The sequence below is a fragment of the Pipistrellus kuhlii genome, unplaced genomic scaffold (assembly GCF_014108245.1).
Source record: "Pipistrellus kuhlii isolate mPipKuh1 unplaced genomic scaffold, mPipKuh1.p scaffold_m20_p_5, whole genome shotgun sequence".
NCBI lineage: Eukaryota > Metazoa > Chordata > Mammalia > Chiroptera > Vespertilionidae > Pipistrellus > Pipistrellus kuhlii.
The window spans coordinates 64,524,761-64,545,007 of record NW_023425551.1 but is presented as its reverse complement, the minus strand read 5'-3'; the positions used below and the strand labels follow the sequence as shown (position 1 = coordinate 64,545,007).

At 36.3% G+C, this 20,247-nt stretch overlaps 1 protein-coding gene across 1 annotated transcript in view; it reads left to right on the top strand.

Moving 5' to 3' along the window:
• Positions 1 to 20,247, top strand: part of HCRTR2 (hypocretin receptor 2) — a 98,366-nt gene that overhangs the window by 55,296 nt on the left and 22,823 nt on the right. Inside the window, exons 2-3 of the mRNA XM_036415097.2 lie at positions 7,411 to 7,589; positions 14,317 to 14,560. Of these exons, the coding sequence (XP_036270990.1) occupies positions 7,411 to 7,589; positions 14,317 to 14,560 (423 nt within the window). The remainder of the gene's footprint in view (positions 1 to 7,410; positions 7,590 to 14,316; positions 14,561 to 20,247) is intronic.

Genomic DNA, 20,247 nt, shown 5'->3' with positions numbered 1-20,247 from the left:
TTTTCCCACTTCTGTTGTTAGCACTTTGTTTTCTTGGAAATAGAAAACACTCTAAAAATTGCTCCCTGACCTCCCATTTCCAGTTTAGGAGTATATATAATATACACATTCCCCCTAAGTCATCTTTAAAAAAATAAAATTAGGTTCTTGTGACTCCCTTGCTTACTAGTAGTAAAAGCCTTCAGTGATTCTTCATAACCTGTAGGACAATACCCAAGCAGTTTGACGTGGTATAAATACAGTTGATGATTCATGAGTTGAATGTGAAATAAATATTGAACCTCAAAAAAAATGTAGTTAGAAATTTTGGTATGGAAAGAAAAAAGAACACAATACAGACTTATCATTTTTTTTAATACATTTTATTGATTTTGTACAGAGAGGAAGGGAGAGAGATACAGAGTTAGAAACATCGATGAAAGAGAGTCATCGATCAGCTGCCTCTTGCACACCCCCTACTGGGGACGTGCCCGCAACCAAGGTACATGCCCTTGACCGGAATCGAACCCGGGACCCTTCAGTCCCCAAGCCGACGCTCTATCCATTGAGCCAAACTGGTTCCGGCCAGACTTATCATTTTGGAAATTAGTCTCCTAGAGATGAGAATCGAAGTTGTGAGAGTAAATAATAGAGAAAAGAGAACATAGGAGAAAAAAGATAAGAGGTGAGAGAAGTAATGCATGTCCTGAAAGAAGAACAAAAATAAGTACATTGTGTCCTGACCAATGTTGCTCAGTGGTTAGAATGTGGGCCCCGCACACTGAAGGGTTGCAGGTTCAATTCCCAGTCAAGGGCATGTACCAAGGTTAGAGGTTTGATCCCCAGCCCAGGTCGGGATGTGTTCAGGCAGCAATCAAACAGGAAGAAAAACAGAAGTGAAATGCAGATTCTAAGACCCCAGGACCTTCTGCTCTCCTAAACTTCTCTGCAAACCAGCCTTAACTACGAATACCTATTAATCACAGCACCGTGTTGGTCTTTGACAGCTCCTTCCTGTGCAGAAGCCTCGGTGCCCAGGAGGGTGAGCTCCTCCCTGAGAGGAATCATGCCACTCACAGACAGGTGAAGAGTCACTCCTAGTTCTCCACTTTCCCCACTGTGTTTTTCCTCCCTGAAGATTTTTTTAAATTTGATTTCCATAAACTATCTTCTCTGTGTTTCCGTTTTATAGCATTCTTCTATGCACAGTGTCTCCCGGCCCATCTGTGTGTGTGAAGAGACTATTTTCCTAAATCCCTTTCCAGATGAATTGTTAATTGCGGTGTCTTAATTATTCCCCACACTGCCTCGCTGATATCAACACAAGAGGGACATCAGCTAGTCTCCATGCGATTTCCCGCCCACATTAGCATAATGAGCAGGTGCCAATGAAAACATATTTGTCAAATGATAGACTTTTACATTTTCTTGGGGAAACAAAAACTGAAATGTATTTTAGATGTATTGTGCATGCATATGTGATCACTTTTTCAAAAGTTTGCTTTCTGTCTCTATTAGATAACCTTTTGGGTGGCATATTTCACACTACAGATGTGATTCTTGGCAGTAGCCCATCTGTCAGACTTGTAAAAACAAAAAAAAAAGAAGTGGCACATTTGCCTGCTGTTCTTCTGGGTACAGACAGATTTATAGACAACCTTGCCAAGGTGTGGAGGTGGAGAATGGGAGATGGACCTTGGCATACTGGCCCAGGAGGAGAAGGACACAAACTAAAATTAGGGAGAAGGGTCAATGTCAGAGTGTGGGGTGCAAAGAGAGTGAGAAAAGGGGAGGCGGGTGTCTTAAGATTTCATGCAGAGTTTGTAATACCTTTTTAAGACTCCAAGTCAACATCCCTGTTTCTAAATTCTACATTCTGTAGTGTTTCTGGATGGCTTTATGTCTACTTGCTTTCTTATGGGAGTTAAGTTTAAAGCTACTAGTATTTTCTATGTGTATTCAATTGCTTTTTTTTTTTTTTTTTTGAGTAAGAAAAACTGTTTCATTTCACCTTACCTCATTCATTTGTATTTAATTGAGAAGATGGTGCCTATTTTATCATTTGTAACAAATATTTTTGGTCTAAAAAAATCTCACTTGGAAAAGTGTATTCATTTCCTCATTATAAAGAATATTACAATTTACTTGATGTTTAGAATTCATCCCTGCAGTGACAAAGTAAGCAGTTTCAAAGGCTTTCACTGACACGGTGTGGCAAAATGTGGAACTACAGTATGTTTCTAAAGGTATTTCCTGGCACGTCTATTGGTAATTTTATATGTATGTAATACAACAAATAACCACCTAGAGATTATCTTACATATCTATATGCATGTATTTATAGGTTAAAATTTAAAAACCCTAGAAAGTGAACAATATTTTATTAGCAAATCTAAATTACAACATACAAATAATTAAACATATATAAAAACCATGCAGTTAGTTCTTTTTAACACTGCCATTAATATTTTGGAACTACAGTATTTTTGAAACATTGTGTTTTCATGGAATCTTTTAGCTGTTGGTGAATTTTAAAAATTTATAAAATGCTTAATTAAAATTGCTCCTTGACAATTCCATTGAGGATTATTGAGAGACATCATTATAGTTCAATTTCTTTTTCCAATTTTATAGCATCTTTTTTCATCGAAGTTGATTTTTAAATTTTGATAAGATATACATAACTGAAAATTTGCCATTTTCACTATTTCGAATGGTACAGTTCCATGACACTAAGTACATCGACACTGTTGGACAACCATCCCCACTATGCATTTCCAGAACTTTTTTCATCTTGTGAAACTGAACCTTTAGTCACCTTAAACAGTGATACCTTAACCTCTCCTCCTCCCAGCCTCTGGAAACCACCATTCTTCTTTCTGTGGTAATGAATTTGTCTCAGTACATAACCCAAGTAGAACTACACAATCATCATCCTTTTATGTCTGGCTTATTTTGCTTAGTATAATAACATCTAAACCTTGTTTTAATGTTACAAAATTAAATACATTTTAAAATGCGTAAAATAAAATTGATATACTTAATGCAAATATTTTCAAGATGCACAGTAACACACACTATATCATGCTTAATTACCTTTTGAAATCACAAAATTGGTTATTACTTGACATTTGAAGGCATAAGCGTACCTTTAATCAGAGTTGCAGTCTTACCTCTGAAGCTTACATGTCTTCAATTGTCGTATCACCAACAGATTGACAGCATGTCACCTTATGTAGTGTTAGTTTAAATTTTTCCAAGTACAAATGTCAATTTGAGAGAGAAAGATTTTCCATATTTGGGCCTGATGGGTATTAAACTAAAAGGAAACAGTTTATTATAAGTGCAGAATAAAATAGCAAAGGTATTTTTAAACTAATATTTCCTTTTACTATTGGCAAGTCAGTTAAACCTTTGACCCATACAATGATTAAGGTTATATCTAATGACTGCATCTATATATTATTTTTTAAATCCATCTTTGCATCACAAGCTGCTATGTTCCCATACATCTTGAGCCACTTTTCCCTCCGTCAGTCCTGTGGAGAAAAGATGGGTGATATATATACAATCAGATTCTTACCAAAGGAGAGAAGGTGACCTTACAGAAGGGCAAGAGAGGAGGGAATAAACAGATTTTTATCTTCTCAGCACCTCTGCATCTCAAAAAAAGCTCTACTTTAATAAAGTCTGTGCTAGAGCTGGCATGTCATTGACGGCATTCTTGCCTTCAGTGATGGTCTTTCATTCCTGTGTTCTCAAAGATTCCTCCCTTGTTCGTGGTTAATGAGGGCAGGCTTTTCAGTTCAAATTCACTATAAATAGTCTTGAATATTGATGGACCATGATCATTCAGAAAACTGGTTTTAAAAGTAATGCCAAGTTCATGTCTTGGAACCTACCAAAGCTCATCAGAATGTAGTGTATGGAGACCGGTGAGCCAAGCGAATAATTGCCATGCAATTACGTTATGCCAGCTGTCAGAGATTACTCAAAAAGGAATGAAGAAGATAAATGCTTTCTTCAGCTAGGGGGCTTTTCTCTCCCTTTAAAGCAGAGAAATGGGTAAATGCACTCATTAGTGTTAAGGTTTAGGAGTCATTCTCTGAGGCTTGGTGCTCTGTTCTCCTAGCCCAGCAGGGCAGTGGCCCTGTCCTGATGAGTTGCAAACTTACTCTAGAGCAGTGACCCCTTATTTGGAAATAGAGTCCCTGCGGATGAAATTAGTTTGGATGAGATCCTACTGGAGTGGAGCCAGTGCCTAATCCAATAACACTGGTATCCTGATAAGAAGACAACCATGTGAAGGTGGAGACACATGTGATAATGAAGGTAGAGGTCAGGGTTAGGCAGCCGCATACCAAGCAATGCCAAAGATTGCCAGCAAACAACCAGAGACCAGGAGACAGTCAAAGCATTTCCCTACAGGTTTCAGGGGGAGCAAGGCCACGTTGACTCCTTGATTTTGGACTTCTAACCTCCAGAGCTGTGAGACAATACATTTCTATTGTTTTTAAGAGACCCCATTTATTGTACTTTGTGGTAGCAGCCCTAGGAAAACTAATAAGAGTCATGATGTAGAGAAAACAGATAAGGTTTATTCCTTCCATACATGGAAAGAATTTAAAACCCATGAACATAAAAAAAAATAAAAAATAAAACCCATGAACAGAAAGGAAAGGGAAGCAGTTATCAACTCAACATAAACAAGAACTTGCTAGTAGTTAATGCCACCACAAAATGAACTCCAGGTCTTTAGCAAGTTATGAGTTTCCTATTATTAAAAATGTTCAAGCTGGATCGATCAGGCAGGTAACTGAGGTGACTTATGCATCAAATGGCAGGTTAGATTGAATGATCTCTGTTGAAGTCTCATCAGATAGATGTTGGCCACTTCCTTTTCATCTTCTACTTCAATAGAGGGCATAATATAATGGCATAGCATGGGAGATACGAGTTATACTTAAGCTCTGGCACTTATAGCTATATGTCCTTAGGTAGGTTTCATAACTTCTTTAGCCTCCGTTTCCCACCTGTTAAATAGGAATATTAATAGTCATCACTTCATAGTGTTATTATGAGGTTTAAACTAGTTAGAAACTTAAACTGATTAGAAGAGTGCATGACAATAGAAAGTAGAATGAAAGTGTTGCTTGGGAAGAAAACAATTTGCTTTCATATTGGTTAAACAGAATGCATTAACACTGTCTTTCTTTCCATCACTGCTATTTCTCACCTCCAAAATATGGAGAATTAAGAGAACTGGGGTGGGAGGTGGGGGTGTCAATTTGAGAGAAAGGAGATACATGTAATCCTTTAAACAATAAAAAAAAAAGAGAGAGAGAACCAGACTGCCTTTTTTTTTTTTTTTTAAGTATTGTGGGGTATTGTTTGTTTTTTTGTTTGTCGATTCAAACTTATACTATTTGGACCATTTTTTGACCAATTATTAGTGGTATGATGCTTTTGACAATTTCCTTATAACAAGGCTTGATAATGTGTTAGTCCCTGCTAAGATGGGTTTGTGCATGGGAGGGAGGGAGAGAGATAGACAGGGAGGGGGAAGGAAGAGAGAGAGAAAGAGAGAGAAAGAGAGAGAGAGATTTATGTGTTTCTGAGAAACAATTCTGCAGCATCATTTTCAGATACTAACAAACTACAGTTCACCCTAACGAAGTTCACCTGAGTTTGAGGGTCCTAGGGTCATGGAGTTAGATAAAGATGTAAAGTTTTTTTGCAGAATTAAATCCTGGGAAATTTAACACTATTAAATTAGCATCTGTTGGTGCCTGAAGGGTAATTTCAGCTTCAGGAGCTAGTGAAAGTATTTTTCAGTATATGAAACTCTTAATAAATGATATATAATTGCCAAAAGGAAATCATCATTCAGTAACTTAAATTTAACAAAATGTGCTTTTGTTTCTTCATTATATAAGATTATTAATCACTGCATCATTTGGGTGTATATAGGTGACAGCTCTGGCAGGTTAATGATACCCCAGGCAAATTCACAGTTACTTTCTGTGAAACAAACCATCAACAAATGTGGTAGCAGTGCTTGCAACTATATAATTCTGAAGTCAGTGATTATGTAACTGTTGGATACACCAGACAGAAGGAGGGCAGAGAATCAAGGACTGGTTGTTCCTTCCATGAAGAGCAGGTCAGTGAGATAGCGCAGCTCTTAAACATAAGTATATACTGAAAGGCAAGGAGGCAGGCTCAGCTGTGAAAGACGGAAGAGTATGTTTGTGTTAAGGTGATGTTTAGAGGCCAAGAAGTGTAAGAGAAAGAAGGATTGCATTTCTAGAATTTATATGGGCTTTGTTATAACTTCTTCATTTCCCCAAAAAAAGGCAACCAGCGTGGTGAAAGGCCAGCTCTTCACTTGGTGTTTAATCCCAGTTCTGCTTTATGAGCCATTTGTCCTTAGACAAGTTCCATGAATTCCCTGTGTCTCAGTTACCTCATGTTGGTCATCATGTCCTCCCTTCTGGTTTGTTGTCCAAATTAAATGACCTCAGCATACAAACCATCTCGCTCAGTGTTTGGCAATAGCAGGAGCTGAATAATTATTGACTTTTGTCTTTGAAGCCTCTTCATCTATTGACGTTCCAAACACAGCGTTTGAGATCAGATAAGGGTAAAAGTCAGGGATGAGGCAAACTACAGTTCACTGAAAATCGCTAGCTCCTAATTCAGCTTAACTCAGTAAATACTTTTTTGAATATCTACTACATGTTGAGCACTGAGGGAACATCAAGAAAAGTCAAAGGCTATTCTATAACTTCTGGGAATCACAATTCAACATGAAGTAAAAGTTAACACATTCTTATTATCCATTGAGAAATGTCTTGCAAGGCAAGTGAACTGATTTTAAGTATATATTCAGCATTCACACAGATTGATGAATTCAATGAAAATTCAGCACAGCCTTAAAGTATCTTTCCTTTTCAATATTTGTTTGTGGACTTTATAAGAATATTAATTAGCTTAACAGTGTTTCCTCGTGAGTATCTATTTTGTTTCTTTGTTTAGTTTACTCTCTTATTCTTTCTTGGCTACTATAACAGAATACCATCATCTGGATGGTTTACAAATGACAAATGATAGAAATTTATTTCTCACAGTTCTAGAGGCAGGAAAGTCCAAGAACAAGGTATTGCACTTTCAGGCCTGGTGAATGACCACTTTCTAATTTATAGACAATAGACTTTTTGCAAGTAGTCCTTACAAGTAGTCCTTACAAGTAGTCAGAGATAAGGACAGGAATCCCATTCATGAGGGCTCCACACTTTTGATGTAATCTCCACCCAAAGGCCCACCTCCTAATACCATCACAATGAGGGTTAGGAGGTAAACACATGAATTCTGGGAGAATACAAGCATCCAGTCCATAATAATTATTATTCCTTTTTCTTTCCATATTAGTGTGTGTGGCAGTGTGGAAGAACCACCACATGAGGACAGTGACCAACTACTTCATAGTCAACCTTTCTCTGGCTGACGTGCTTGTGACCATCACCTGCCTTCCAGCCACACTGGTTGTGGACATCACTGAGACCTGGTTCTTTGGAAATTCCCTCTGCAAAGTGATTCCTTACTTACAGGTAATGGTTTATTATATATTTTTGGTTCAAACACAGAGCTACTGAAAAAATTACTTTTAATTATAGTCATAGTGCTCTAATGACTAGTTAGCTAAGAAATCAATAGATTTGCCAAAGGAATTGGCAAATAAGGAAAAAAATCAGCAAACCTAAGGAAAGAAATACTTGAGACTTTCTATATAAACAAGTTAAGTTCTGGGCCAACAGAAAGCAACAGAATCCTTAAGTCATTATTAGATGCTGTGTAAACTTTTTACTTCATTCGCCTCTAATTTTCTGATGATAAAATAAGGAATATGAACAAAGCAATGATTGAAATTCTCCCAGGCCAAATAATAGACAGCTATCTGTTTTCACAAATGGTTGCATTTCGTGCTGAAAAATTAGGAACCATGTGATCAAAGCAGTATAGTACACGGGTTTTAGTGCAGTTTCTGAATAAAACCACCACGTTTGGAATATCTGTTCTGCCATTTACCAACTGTATGCTATCATAGCCAAATACATAAGCTCTTTGTGATTCACCTATTTAAAAAGGATAATAATTTTAATTATAGTTATACAATAGTATGTGGTTGTTAGTCTACTTACATAATTTATATAAATCACTTGGCATAAGTGATTACCCTCTGGTGAATATTATAAAAACTTAGGCCTTGGCTAGTTTTGCTCAGTGGATAGAGCATCAGCCTGTGGACTAAAGGGTCTTGGGTTTGATCCTGGTCAAGGGCGTATGCCCAGGTTGTGGGCTTGATCCCCAGTAGGGGGCGTGCAAGAGGCAGCCTATCAATGATTCTCTTTTATCGTTCATGTTTCTATATCTCTCTCCTTTACCTTTCCTCTCTGAAATCAATAACAAAAAATATATATAATAAATAAAAACTTAGTATGTTCTCGGTAACTATCATTCATTCATCATCATCATCATCATTAGATTCTTTATTGTTCAGTAATAAAAGCAGCTTAACTGCCCTATAAGATAAGAACCAATACTTTCAAAGAGTCTATCTTAAATGATATTTTGGTAGCTCTAAAATCTTTGAACAAAAAAAATTTCTAAGCTGTGGGCCCCAGCCATAATACTCAAAGACATGGATGCCCTTTAGCAACTGGCTGTGAATAAAATACTGGCCATTCTCTGCTTGTGTTCCCAAACCCCATACCCTTATCCATTCTCTGCCATCTCAATTCTTACTCCATCCAGTCTCCCACAGACTGATCATAGTATTTGGAGGAAACAAAAATGTGCTCCTAATTATAAAAAAAATCTGATAAGCAGAACAAACAAAAATATTAATCTAGATACAGACCTTACACCCTTCAGAAAAAAAGTAGTTCAAGATGTATCATAGATCTGAATGTAAAATACAAAACCATAAAACTCCTAGAAGATAATATAAAACTTAAATGATCTTCAGGATGTTGATGATTTTTTAGATTAAAAAAAAGCATTATATATGAAAGAAATAACTGATAAGCTGACTTTTTCAAAATTCAAAAATTCTGCTCTGAAAAAGATAATATCAAGACAATGAAAAGACAAGCTACAGATAAGAAAATATTTGTAAAAAGATAAACATTATAAAGTAAGGCTATGTAAAATTAAGGGGACTTTTAAAACTAGTTTTTATTAAGGAAATAAACACCCCAATTAAAAATAGGCCAAAGACCTTAATGAACACCACACCAAGGAAGTTACACAGATGGCAAAGAAGCATCTGTAAAGATGCTCATCCTCATATGTCACCAGCAAAATGCAAATTAAAACAGTAGTGAAATATCATTGCACAACTGTTAGAATGGACAAATGCTGGAATACTAGCAACACCAAATGCTGGTGACAATGTGGAATAATACTAATGCTTATCCATTGCTGCTGCTAGGAATTCAAAATGGTACCACCACTTTGGAAGATGGTTTGGTGGTTTGTTACACAGTTAAACATAGTCTTACCATATCATCCAGCAATTGAATTTCTTGGTATTTCCCAAAGGAATTGAAAATGTATGCCCACACAAAAACTTGCACACAAATTTGTATAGCAGCTTTATTTATAATTATTAAAAATTGGAAGCCACCAAGATGTCCTTTAGTAGATGAATGAATAAATAAAATGTGGTACATATATACAATAGAATGTCATTCAGCACTAAAAAGAAATGAACTATCAAGCCATGACATTATAAAGATAGTCCTTATTACTAAATGAAAAAAAGACAGTGTAAGGAGACTAAGTATATTCTGTATGATTCCAATACAATGGCACTCTAAAAAAGGCAAAATTATGGAGAAAGTAAAAAAAGAACTGAAGTTAACAAGGATGGGAAAGGTTGAATAGGCAGAACACAGAGGATTTTTAAGGCAGTGCAATGATAATATATAATGGTGGATACATGTTGTTATTCCTTTATTTAAAACCATGGAATGTACAACATCAAGAGTGAACCATAACATAAACTATGATCTTTGGATGACTAGAATGTGCAGTGTTGTTTCATCAATTATAACAGGTGTATCACTCTGGTGGGGGTGTGAATAACAGGACAGGCTATGGATATGGGAGGGGTTGCCAAGGTATATTGGAAATCTCTGTACCTTCTCCAAAATTTTGATGTTATCCTAAAAGTATTCAAAAAACACAAAGTCTTGATAAAAACCCAAATTGGAGGAGACTACAAATAGCTCATTAGTAGAAATCATACTAATTTGGACCTGAAATGTTATAAAAATATTTGTAGCCCAGTAGTTTTTCAATGACTTCTTATAGAGAGAAGTGATTATTTTTTAGGTCAGATTCTTGATAGAATAGTAAGTGGGGAATAGTAAATGGAAATTATAAGCTTTATAGAAGGCATTAAGTTTAATAGGATTAGTTTGGGTCAGTTGGCTGAAAACCATGAATGGGTTACAAAAAAAACACTGCAGCAAGATTCTTCCAGAGAAATACTACATTGAGCAACATAAAAAAATTCCATAAGAAAGGGGTCTTTTGTTGTTTTTATAGAAACACAGGGGACACCATACTAGCAGAGAATTCTAATATGTCTCCATTGCTATGCTATAATACTTCCAGCAAGCTTTGTATTTCTCTTGGTTCCAATAACTATCTGGGGGTAAATTAGGAGAATCCTATTAAGTTTCAAGATGGTTTTAGTTGCCCAGAATCTTCTATTTTCTGGGAGAGATGATTTCAAACTCTCTTCATGAAACAGAACAGTCCCTTGTTAAGAGTGAGGTGATGGGTGAGGTGTGGATCATGCAGTAATGGTGCAGTCCTGATCTACTGCACAATGATCCCTTGTTATAGACTGGGTATTCCAGATTCTCCTGTTAACACTGGAGGACTGACTGGAAGCAGTGGGTACAGTGAACGATGCAGGCTATCCGTCTCTCTGAAAGTCATGGACAATAATCATCTACACAGTACAACTTACCAAGTCCTACAGTTGAAGGAACAGTCACCTCCTAATGGAGTCTGCTTCTCCTTAAACAACGTCCAATCTAATCAACTCCTCATTGGTCCTCTTCTCCATAGGCCAGGGAGACAACTGCAGAGTAACTACAAGATCTGAGTCAGATGGAAAAGTGCAGATCTATTCATTACCTCATTCAATATTACTTGTTGATGGAAAGTTGCAAATGCAAATGCAAATATATATATATATATATATATATATATATATATATATATATATATATATATACATACACACACACACACACACACACACACACAATATATAGGACACTGGAGATACTAGTTCTACCAAATATATAGAACTAGTATCTCCAGTGTCCAAGGTCAATAAGCCAATAACTAAAATTTAAGTACCGTATTTTCCAGCATATAAGACGACCCCCCTAATTTTACAGATAAAACATAGGTTTAGGCCTATATTCGCTGTATAAGACTACCCCCCACTTCCGAGGCAACACCAGTTCTTTTTTTAATAGACCGCCTCTCTCACTCTGGCCAATCTGAGGAGGCTTTTTTTAGTTTCAAAGGTCGTCTTATACGCCGGAAAATACGGTATTTCTTTCCCATAATTGTAATATTCTGAAACTGATGGCTTTTGCACCTATGCGGATACTTTTGTCCTACTGAATATTTTAAAACGAATTACAGAATGCCCGTCCAGTTTTTAAGGTTATTTGGTTATATTTAAGATTCTTTGTACATTTTCTGATTCTTCATAATTTATAGGTTCTTTTTCTTCTGAACATAATACTATACAACCTTTAGATTTATGAATGCTGTACTATAACACTTTGGCAAATGCTCAAAAGTCTTTGAAATCTCACAAATATAACAAGTCTTAGATGAATAATTAAAATGATCTTTTTATATCCTATATAATAAAGATATAATATGCAAATTGATCCTCATGCCATCTCACAAGATGGCTACCCCCATGTGGTCAAAATGGCCACAACAAGATGGCCAGCAGGGGAGAGTAGTTGTGGGCAATCAGCAGTGGAGGGCAGTTTGGGGGGTACCAGGCCTTCAGGGGAGGCAGTTAGGAATGACCAGGCCAGGAGGGGAGGGCAGTTAGGAGAAACCAGGTCAGCAGGGGAAGGCAGTTAGGAGTGACCAGGTCAGCAGGGGAGCAGTTAGGCATTGATCAGGCTGGCAGGGGAGTGGTTAGAGGTGATCAGGCTGGCAAACAGGTGAGTAGTTAGAAGACAGCAGTCCCTGGGGTGAGAGGGATGTCTGACTACCAGTTTAGGCCCGATCCCTGTGGGCCTGATGTGGGATCGAGCCTAAACTGGCAGTCAAACATCCACCGAAGGATCCCAGATTGGAGAAGGTGCAGGCTGGGCTGAAGGACACCCCCCAAGTGCACAAATTTCATGCACAGCCTCTAGTCTTTAATAATTATACAAATATAAGACCATTAATATTTTTTAGGCAAGGTGCTGAATAATTACTATGAATTTTTAAAATTTTATTTTCATATATATATAATTTAATTTAAAAATATTTCTTTCAGTTACAGCAGCCATTAGCTTCTTTCTCCATGTGACTATTTTTCTAATATATTTTTTATTGTTGATAGTATTACAGATATCTCTCATTCCCCCTCTTTTCCACCCTCTTCCAAGCCACTTCCATCCCCAAGTCTGAGTGATTATTTTTTTTATGAGCAAAGAAATGGTTCTGCACAGGAAATGCCAGGAAAAGAACAGAATCCAATAGAGATGTGGGTTGTTGGTGCTTGATGGTCAGACAGGCTCCTTCACTCACAGTCACACATTCTCACCTTCCAATCTATTAGTGCCTGTCATCCAAACCTGTGATGTGGCAAAATTTCCACTTCTACCTGTCATGGGTCTCTGAGGTCCTTTTGTCATTTCTATGTGCAAATATAAAACAGACTCATTCTCTGCCAAAGAAAGCCTCCAGTAACATGCTGACCACAGGATGCCCACAGGAAGAGTGAGTGACCACGTACCTGACAACAAAGAAATTCACATCATCTCACTTCAGTTCATTCTCAACCACTAGGTTCATTTTTGAAATGATTAACAATCTGGTTGATTTGAACTAATATCAAAATCTAAATGGAAAAGGCACTCAGAAGAGCACTCCTGGAATTGAAAAGCAGTAACAAAACTCTTCATTTATAATCACTTATGATATGAAGGAATTTTATATCCCCCTCCCCCAAGAAAATCAAGTAAATTGATTTTGTGTGTGTAATATAACACACCAATAAATATAGTCATCAAACAGTACATATTAAATTACTGATTGTCAAGGGTACATTCAGAGGATTCTACTGATGGATCAGACATGCAGCATAGTCTCTCACACAACATCCCCTAACTGAGAAGGCACTGCACTTTGGCTAACTGTAGGCACTGGGTGGCAGTCTTTCAGTGAACTGTTTTGAATAGACCCTTACTTTTTAAAAGTAGAGAGAAACACTACAAATGACTTTGTAATTTGAACCATACTATGTCTAGCTCTTTCACCCACATTGATTAGAATTCATGAATAATAAATCACTTAGCCTTGTTGAACATTTTACACTTCTAATTTCTTGATTGGCTAAATATAGCTGTGGCACAGCAGCTATGAAAGGTCAAGTGTGCCTATCAAGACCATAAGAATTCTACCCTCAATTTAGTAATGGTATTGAGGGGCCTTAGGTGCTAGACATATTGGCAAGGAAGCAGTGGAAGTTGGTAAGAGAAAGGGACTAGGTTGGGAAAGAGGTCTGAATACACTCTAAGTAACACCAAGAATTCCCAGGTGCTATCAAATAATCTAAGCCTACACTGATAGAGCTTAGCCCTTTAAGGTTATAATTATAGATGAAATTAGAGGGTTTTCCAGTTCAAATTAATCATATGTGTTTTATTTTTTCCAGTTGAGGATATGATTTTCTCTATCAATGGAAAAGTTTCAAGACAATATAAGGATAGTAATCACTCAAAGACTGCCAGATTATAAATTAAAACGTTTTGCATCGAAAAAGTGTGCAATGCTTTCATCGTACCTTTTGCATGTTCAATAAGAAATATCATTTTTTTTCCCTAAAACATGTTTAATATTACTTTTGGCAGATATTTTTTTTAAATTAGAAAGCACTGCATAGAATGTTTTTTTGGCAATTTTAAATGTGGTTATTTGTTGTGACTGCCTTTCTTATAAGGTAAAAATATTAAGAGTGATCCATGTAATACCAGGCACCTCTCTTGTGCTCTGTCCTTCTTTCTCTAGACTGTGTCAGTGTCTGTGTCTGTCCTCACACTGAGCTGCATTGCCCTGGATCGATGGTATGCGATCTGTCATCCTTTGATGTTTAAGAGCACAGCCAAGCGGGCCCGGAACAGCATTGTCATCATCTGGATCGTCTCCTGCATTATAATGATCCCTCAGGCCATCGTCATGGAGTGCTACACCATGATCCCTGCCCTGGCCAATAAAACCACCCTCTTCACAGTGTGTGACGAGCACTGGGGAGGTGAGTGCATCATGGCTCACAAGCTGGCATTTCTGTTACAGCTGCATGCTGGAAACGTCAGTTGCATAGCCACGGTAAAGCTGACCTGGTATGTTTTATTGCCATTTGTTCATAGATTTGTAAAAGCATGAAAACCAAGTGGAAACCTAAAATAGTGTCACAGAAGAGCCCTACCTGTCCTGGTCCTTCAGAGATGCTATGTATTATGATCTAGTTTCCAGATAGGAAATGGAAGGAGGAGTTTATTCCTCAATTCAGATCTGGTTATGTTTCCCTTTCTTAAATTCTCTAAAATAAAAAGGACTTGCTTATATGAATTCAAATATGAATTCTGGAGTTATTTGCATTTTATAATATGGCACAGCATTATCTTGCCCCAATGGGCTTCAAAATGACTGAATTTGAAAACCATGTGCTAACTGGACACTTAACTGGAGTTGAATATGTGGACCAATGCCGTTCTCTGTGTCAAAATGTCTAAGTTTGCTTTCTCTGGTCATTACATATCCTAATATATAAAAACCCTGGTCATAAGGCCCAGTAACAACTGGCGGCTGACCAATCGAAGTCAGTGCAAGCTCCACCCCAAAGAAAGTCGAAAGGGCCAATCAGGCAGGCAGGAAGAGGGATTAGGGATGATAAGATAGGCAGACCAGTGGTTAGGGGTGATCAACTAGGCAGGCAAGTGGTTAGGGGAGATCAGGTAGGCAGATAAGTAGTTAGGGGCGGTGAGATAGGCCAGCAAGTGGTTAGGGGATATCAGGTAGGCAGGGCTGGCCACAACCCCCCACCCCCAACAAAGAAAGAGAGAGGCCCAGGCCAGCTAAGCCATTGCTCCCCAGCCTATCACCTGCAGAGGGAGGCCACCGGTGGAGGGGAGAGGGGGCAATGCTGCACAGATGGTCAGCAGTGGCAGTGGTAGTGGTGGAGCCAGCTGCCTGCAGCCCAGAGAGGGAAAGCCTTGGTAGGCCCTGATCTCAGGCCAAGCCTAGCGACCCTACCCGAGGGGTCCCAGATTGTGAGAGGGTGCAGGCCGGGCTGAGGGAACCCTCTGAGTGTACAAACTTTTGTGCACTGGGCCTCTAGTTAAATTAATAAAGTTTATGTCTGGAATAATTATGGCATAATTTAGGAATTACATGGATAATGAATCTTTTTATTTCCTATATGATATGTAAGGTAGTTCATTTTAAATAAGCAGAAGCTTAGAGGTTTATGCTCTTTTGATCCAAACCTCTCAGTGACAGTCTAAGGTTTTTTTGTAACCATGGAAACATTTCAGTCAGTGCTTGGTGGTAACACAAATCTGAACCCAGCAAAGAATGACTGCAAATTTTAAAAATCCTTCATTTTAGCATAGCATGCACTAGTTCCAGAATTATTGCATAAAATCTGAAGAAAAAAAATATATCCTCTTCTGAATAAGTGTATAACAATGGCTTATAATTATGGAATTTAAACATTAGGAAAACATTGGTTTATTAGAAAGCTATACATGTATGCCTATGAGAAAGATGTACTCTGCTCTGACTAGTTTGGCTCAGTGGATAGATCATCTGCCTGCAGACTAAAAGGTCCCAGATTCGATTCAGGTCAAGGGCATGTACCTTGATTGTGGGGTATGCAGGAAGCAGCTGATCGACGTTTTTCTCCCATCAATGTTTCTAATTCTCTATCCCTCTCCCTTCTTCTCTGTAAAAAATCAATAAAATATATTTTAAAAAGGAAAGAAAAAAAGATGTACCCCAAAACAAGCAGTGCACCAAAGGGATACCTTATGCATATAATTTCAAGTATTTGAATTAATTTATGTTAATTCTTATCTTGGTACTTTATTGGAACACTGAAAAGAGAAAAAGTCAATAACTAAGAAATTAGGTATATGCTTTCACTAGAGCAAGATAAAGTTTAAAAGTCACTAGGATAATGTACATTTTCTTGTTAGCTATATTTCACAATTTGGTTTTTCTATTATCTCAAATAATATAATTTTTGTTGCTGAGATTTACTCTTCTAACATTTGGACAAAAGTTTACAGAGGAGTTAAGATTTCAGCCACACGTTAGAGATGAGCAGGGTTTCTTTAGACAGGGAAGAGGTAAAAAGATGTCCCAGGAAGCAAGGAAACCTACACCATGGGCAGAAGAAAGGAAGAGGGTCCCAACTGACAGTTTAGGGAATGTAAGGCTATGTAGATTTATGAATGAATTGTATTTGGATAGAAAGTGGGTTGGGCCCCATTGTGATATGTCTCTTATGCAATTCCTTTATAATGAGTTATATTTGGAAACATCCTAAAAATCTCTTGGTCAGAATTCTTTAATTAATTCATGATGAAATTGAACCATAAATTATTTGGTCATGAAGCAAACAGATAATTGTAAATCTAAGCTTTCAGTTTAAAGTTGAGATTTAAAAATTTTATGGAAATGGTAAATAGATAAAACACCCATTTACTATTCATTATGTCAACTAGATAAAACACCCACTTACTATTCAAATATTTAATAACATTTTTACTAAAAGTATTTTAGGAGTTTCATTTATAAGTTTATAGAAAGTTTTTATAAACTTTTCCTTTTTTATATTGCCATGAATAACCAGGTAATGTTAATTCCCATTAACAAACAATATACAAAGGTAGTGAATACTGACAGTTGTCACAATTAATAACCACATCATCTTCTAATTATGTTTGAGCAATATATATATTTGAGCAATATATATATATATATATATATAATTATATATATTGATATATATAAATTACATATATATATATATATATATATATATATATATATATATATATATATATATATATTTCAACCTTGAGTATTTTTATTACCTTGCTCTAGCAGGGACATTTTCAAAAATATTCTTTTTAAAAGCAATTATTGTTGAGTACCTAAAAATCTAAACTCAGCCTTAGAAGTCATTTAGGAAAATTACTTAAAAGTGATTTTATATTAGTTCATAATTACTTAAAATTATTATAAAGGCTAAAATTAAGTGGCTCAAATTGAATTTGATCATCTTCAAAATAAAACAATAAAATCTAAAATATATATATATCTTTTCTAAATATGATATAATAAAAGCCTAATATGCTAAGTGTCTGGTTGTCTGGTTGGCCATTCAACCAATCAAAGCATAATACATTAATGATATGCTAAGGTCGCTCAACCGCTTGGTAATGATGTGCACTGACCACCAGAGGGCAGGCAGTCTACTATTTGACCAGTTACTATGACATGCACTGACCACCAGGGGCAGATTCTCCAACCCGTAGATCAGTGTTTTTCAACCTTTTTTGGGCAAAGGCACACTTGTTTCATGAAAAAAATCACGAGGCACACCACCATTAGAAAATGTTAAAAAATTTAACTCTGTGCCTATATTGACTATATATAAAGTAATTCTCTTGAATAGGAATCAAATAAACACAAAGAAAGTATTTTATAATTACTTTATTATGAAATATTAAGTAAACAAAATAGTGAAAAATTATAAAATTCTTGTCTTGTCTGCACCTACGGCACACCAGGCAACATCTCGCGGCACACTAGTGTGCCGCGGAACAGCGGTTGAAAAACGCTGCCGTAGATTAACTAGCTTCTGGGGTCTAGCTGATTGGAACTAAAGGAGATGGGCCAGACACACCCTGGAGCCCTCTTGCAGTCCCTCTCTGGCTGGCTAACCTCCTGTGTCCCTCCCTGGCCCTGATCATACACCAGTAGGGTCTTTCAGCCTGATCTGATTCTTCTCACAATCCAGGACCCCTCAAGGGATGTCAAAGAGCTGGTTTCGGCCCAATCCCTCAGGCTAGGCTGAGGGACTGGTCCACAAATTCAGTAATATTTTCAGTATGACAGAGTTCTCAGTTAATTTGCACAATGAATGAGATAATATTAAATGAAATTGTTAATCACAATTTTTCAAGAATAATCTGAAAGAATCCAAAGCAGGTTTTTCTTTTTCTCATTAAACATTTAGTTTATGATAATTTTTACATAGCATGAGCTTTGCTAATTTAGGCTATTTATAAGTCCATATTCAACTTTAAAATGTTATAACTCACATACATGTATGATACTTTCAACCTTAAAAACATCATAGGAATTATATTTTACATTGTCAGCTCTCTAAAGTTTAAACATTTTTAAAATCTGAATACCATTTTGTACAGTTTTAAAAAATGTGTTGTGAACTGTGTTTTCCCTCTCTTTATCCTAAGTTATATCAGTAATATTGTTATAAAAGCAGATGTGATATCATAATTGTTTTACAACCAATATTCAGTGTGAAAAGAGACAATAAACAATGTGGCCTCTTGATTCATATCTATCAAATAACCTTTGGAAAATGCTGTCTCATTCATTGTGCAAAATAACTGAGAACTCTGTCATACTGAAAATATTACCAGAAAGATGTGATATTTTATGGAAGTCATTATATTCATTATTGCCTATGGCTTGATGAGAAGAAGAAAAAATGACCACAAATCAGAACTTTTGGTAGGCACACTTGACACTCAAAAACAAATAAAATGTGTTAATATTTATCTTAATGATCTTAAAATATGTATTTGTATATGTTCATTGTTTGCCTCAGTCACATCAATTCACATTTCTAAAACTTAAAAATTCTTCCAGAATTATACCCATATGTTTTTGATTGATTGGTTTATAAATACATCATTTCACAGGATAATCCTATTGGGAGGAAAGCAACTTTCTTTTTGCACTCAGACAGTGGTATAATTATCTCATTATTCAATCATCCACTGTTTAATGAGCAGGCACTATTTGTCAAAATAGTTCTGGATACTGGGAATATATAATTCTCCCCTTTTGAATTTTATTGCAAAATTGTTCTTTAATGGTATGAAAAAACATAATAATGGATCTCTTCTTTCAGCCAAATTCATTATGGCATCTAGTCTTTATGAGATTTTGAAAATCTATAAATATGTGTGTATTATGTGCATGAATAGGAACATTTATTACAATATTTATTAGGGAGAAGATACTAAAATGTATTAAAGATTCAGGTGAACTGTAATGGATCCATAAACTTGGATAAGGTGGTTCAAATTAAATATTTGTGAAATTATTTTTAATTTACTTGCCATTAAATCCCTGATAGGAGTACCATGAAGTAGAAAATGTTTATAGTTTTTAGATAATTAGATTAACATGTTGGCTCACAAATGGACATTAACTCATCTGAGAGAAATTATGTTTTCCTTAGCCAGTCTTGCTCAGTGGAGAGAGTGTCCGCCCCCAAATTGCAGGTTCAATTATCAAATGCAACCAATATATGTTTCTGTGTCTCCCCCACCCTTCTACTCTCTCTAAAAAAAGAAATTAAGTTTTGTCTAATATATGATATTATTCTTTAATCTCTGATTTTAAAGCTGAAATAAATATCCACATTTGCTCCTTATTTGTTCATTTAATATGTATGCAAAAATTTATCCAGATATGCCTATTCATCAGTTGAATAGAAATACCAATTTTTAATGGTTGTCAATCTTCAAAATGCTTAGGTTATCTAACTTAGATTATCCTTTAGTGGGACAAGTTTCATGTAGTTACATTCTAGGTTGTATATAAATGTTTTAAAACATATTTAAGACGTTGCTCCTCAAGTACAGAGAGACTACAAAGACAACTTCAACACAG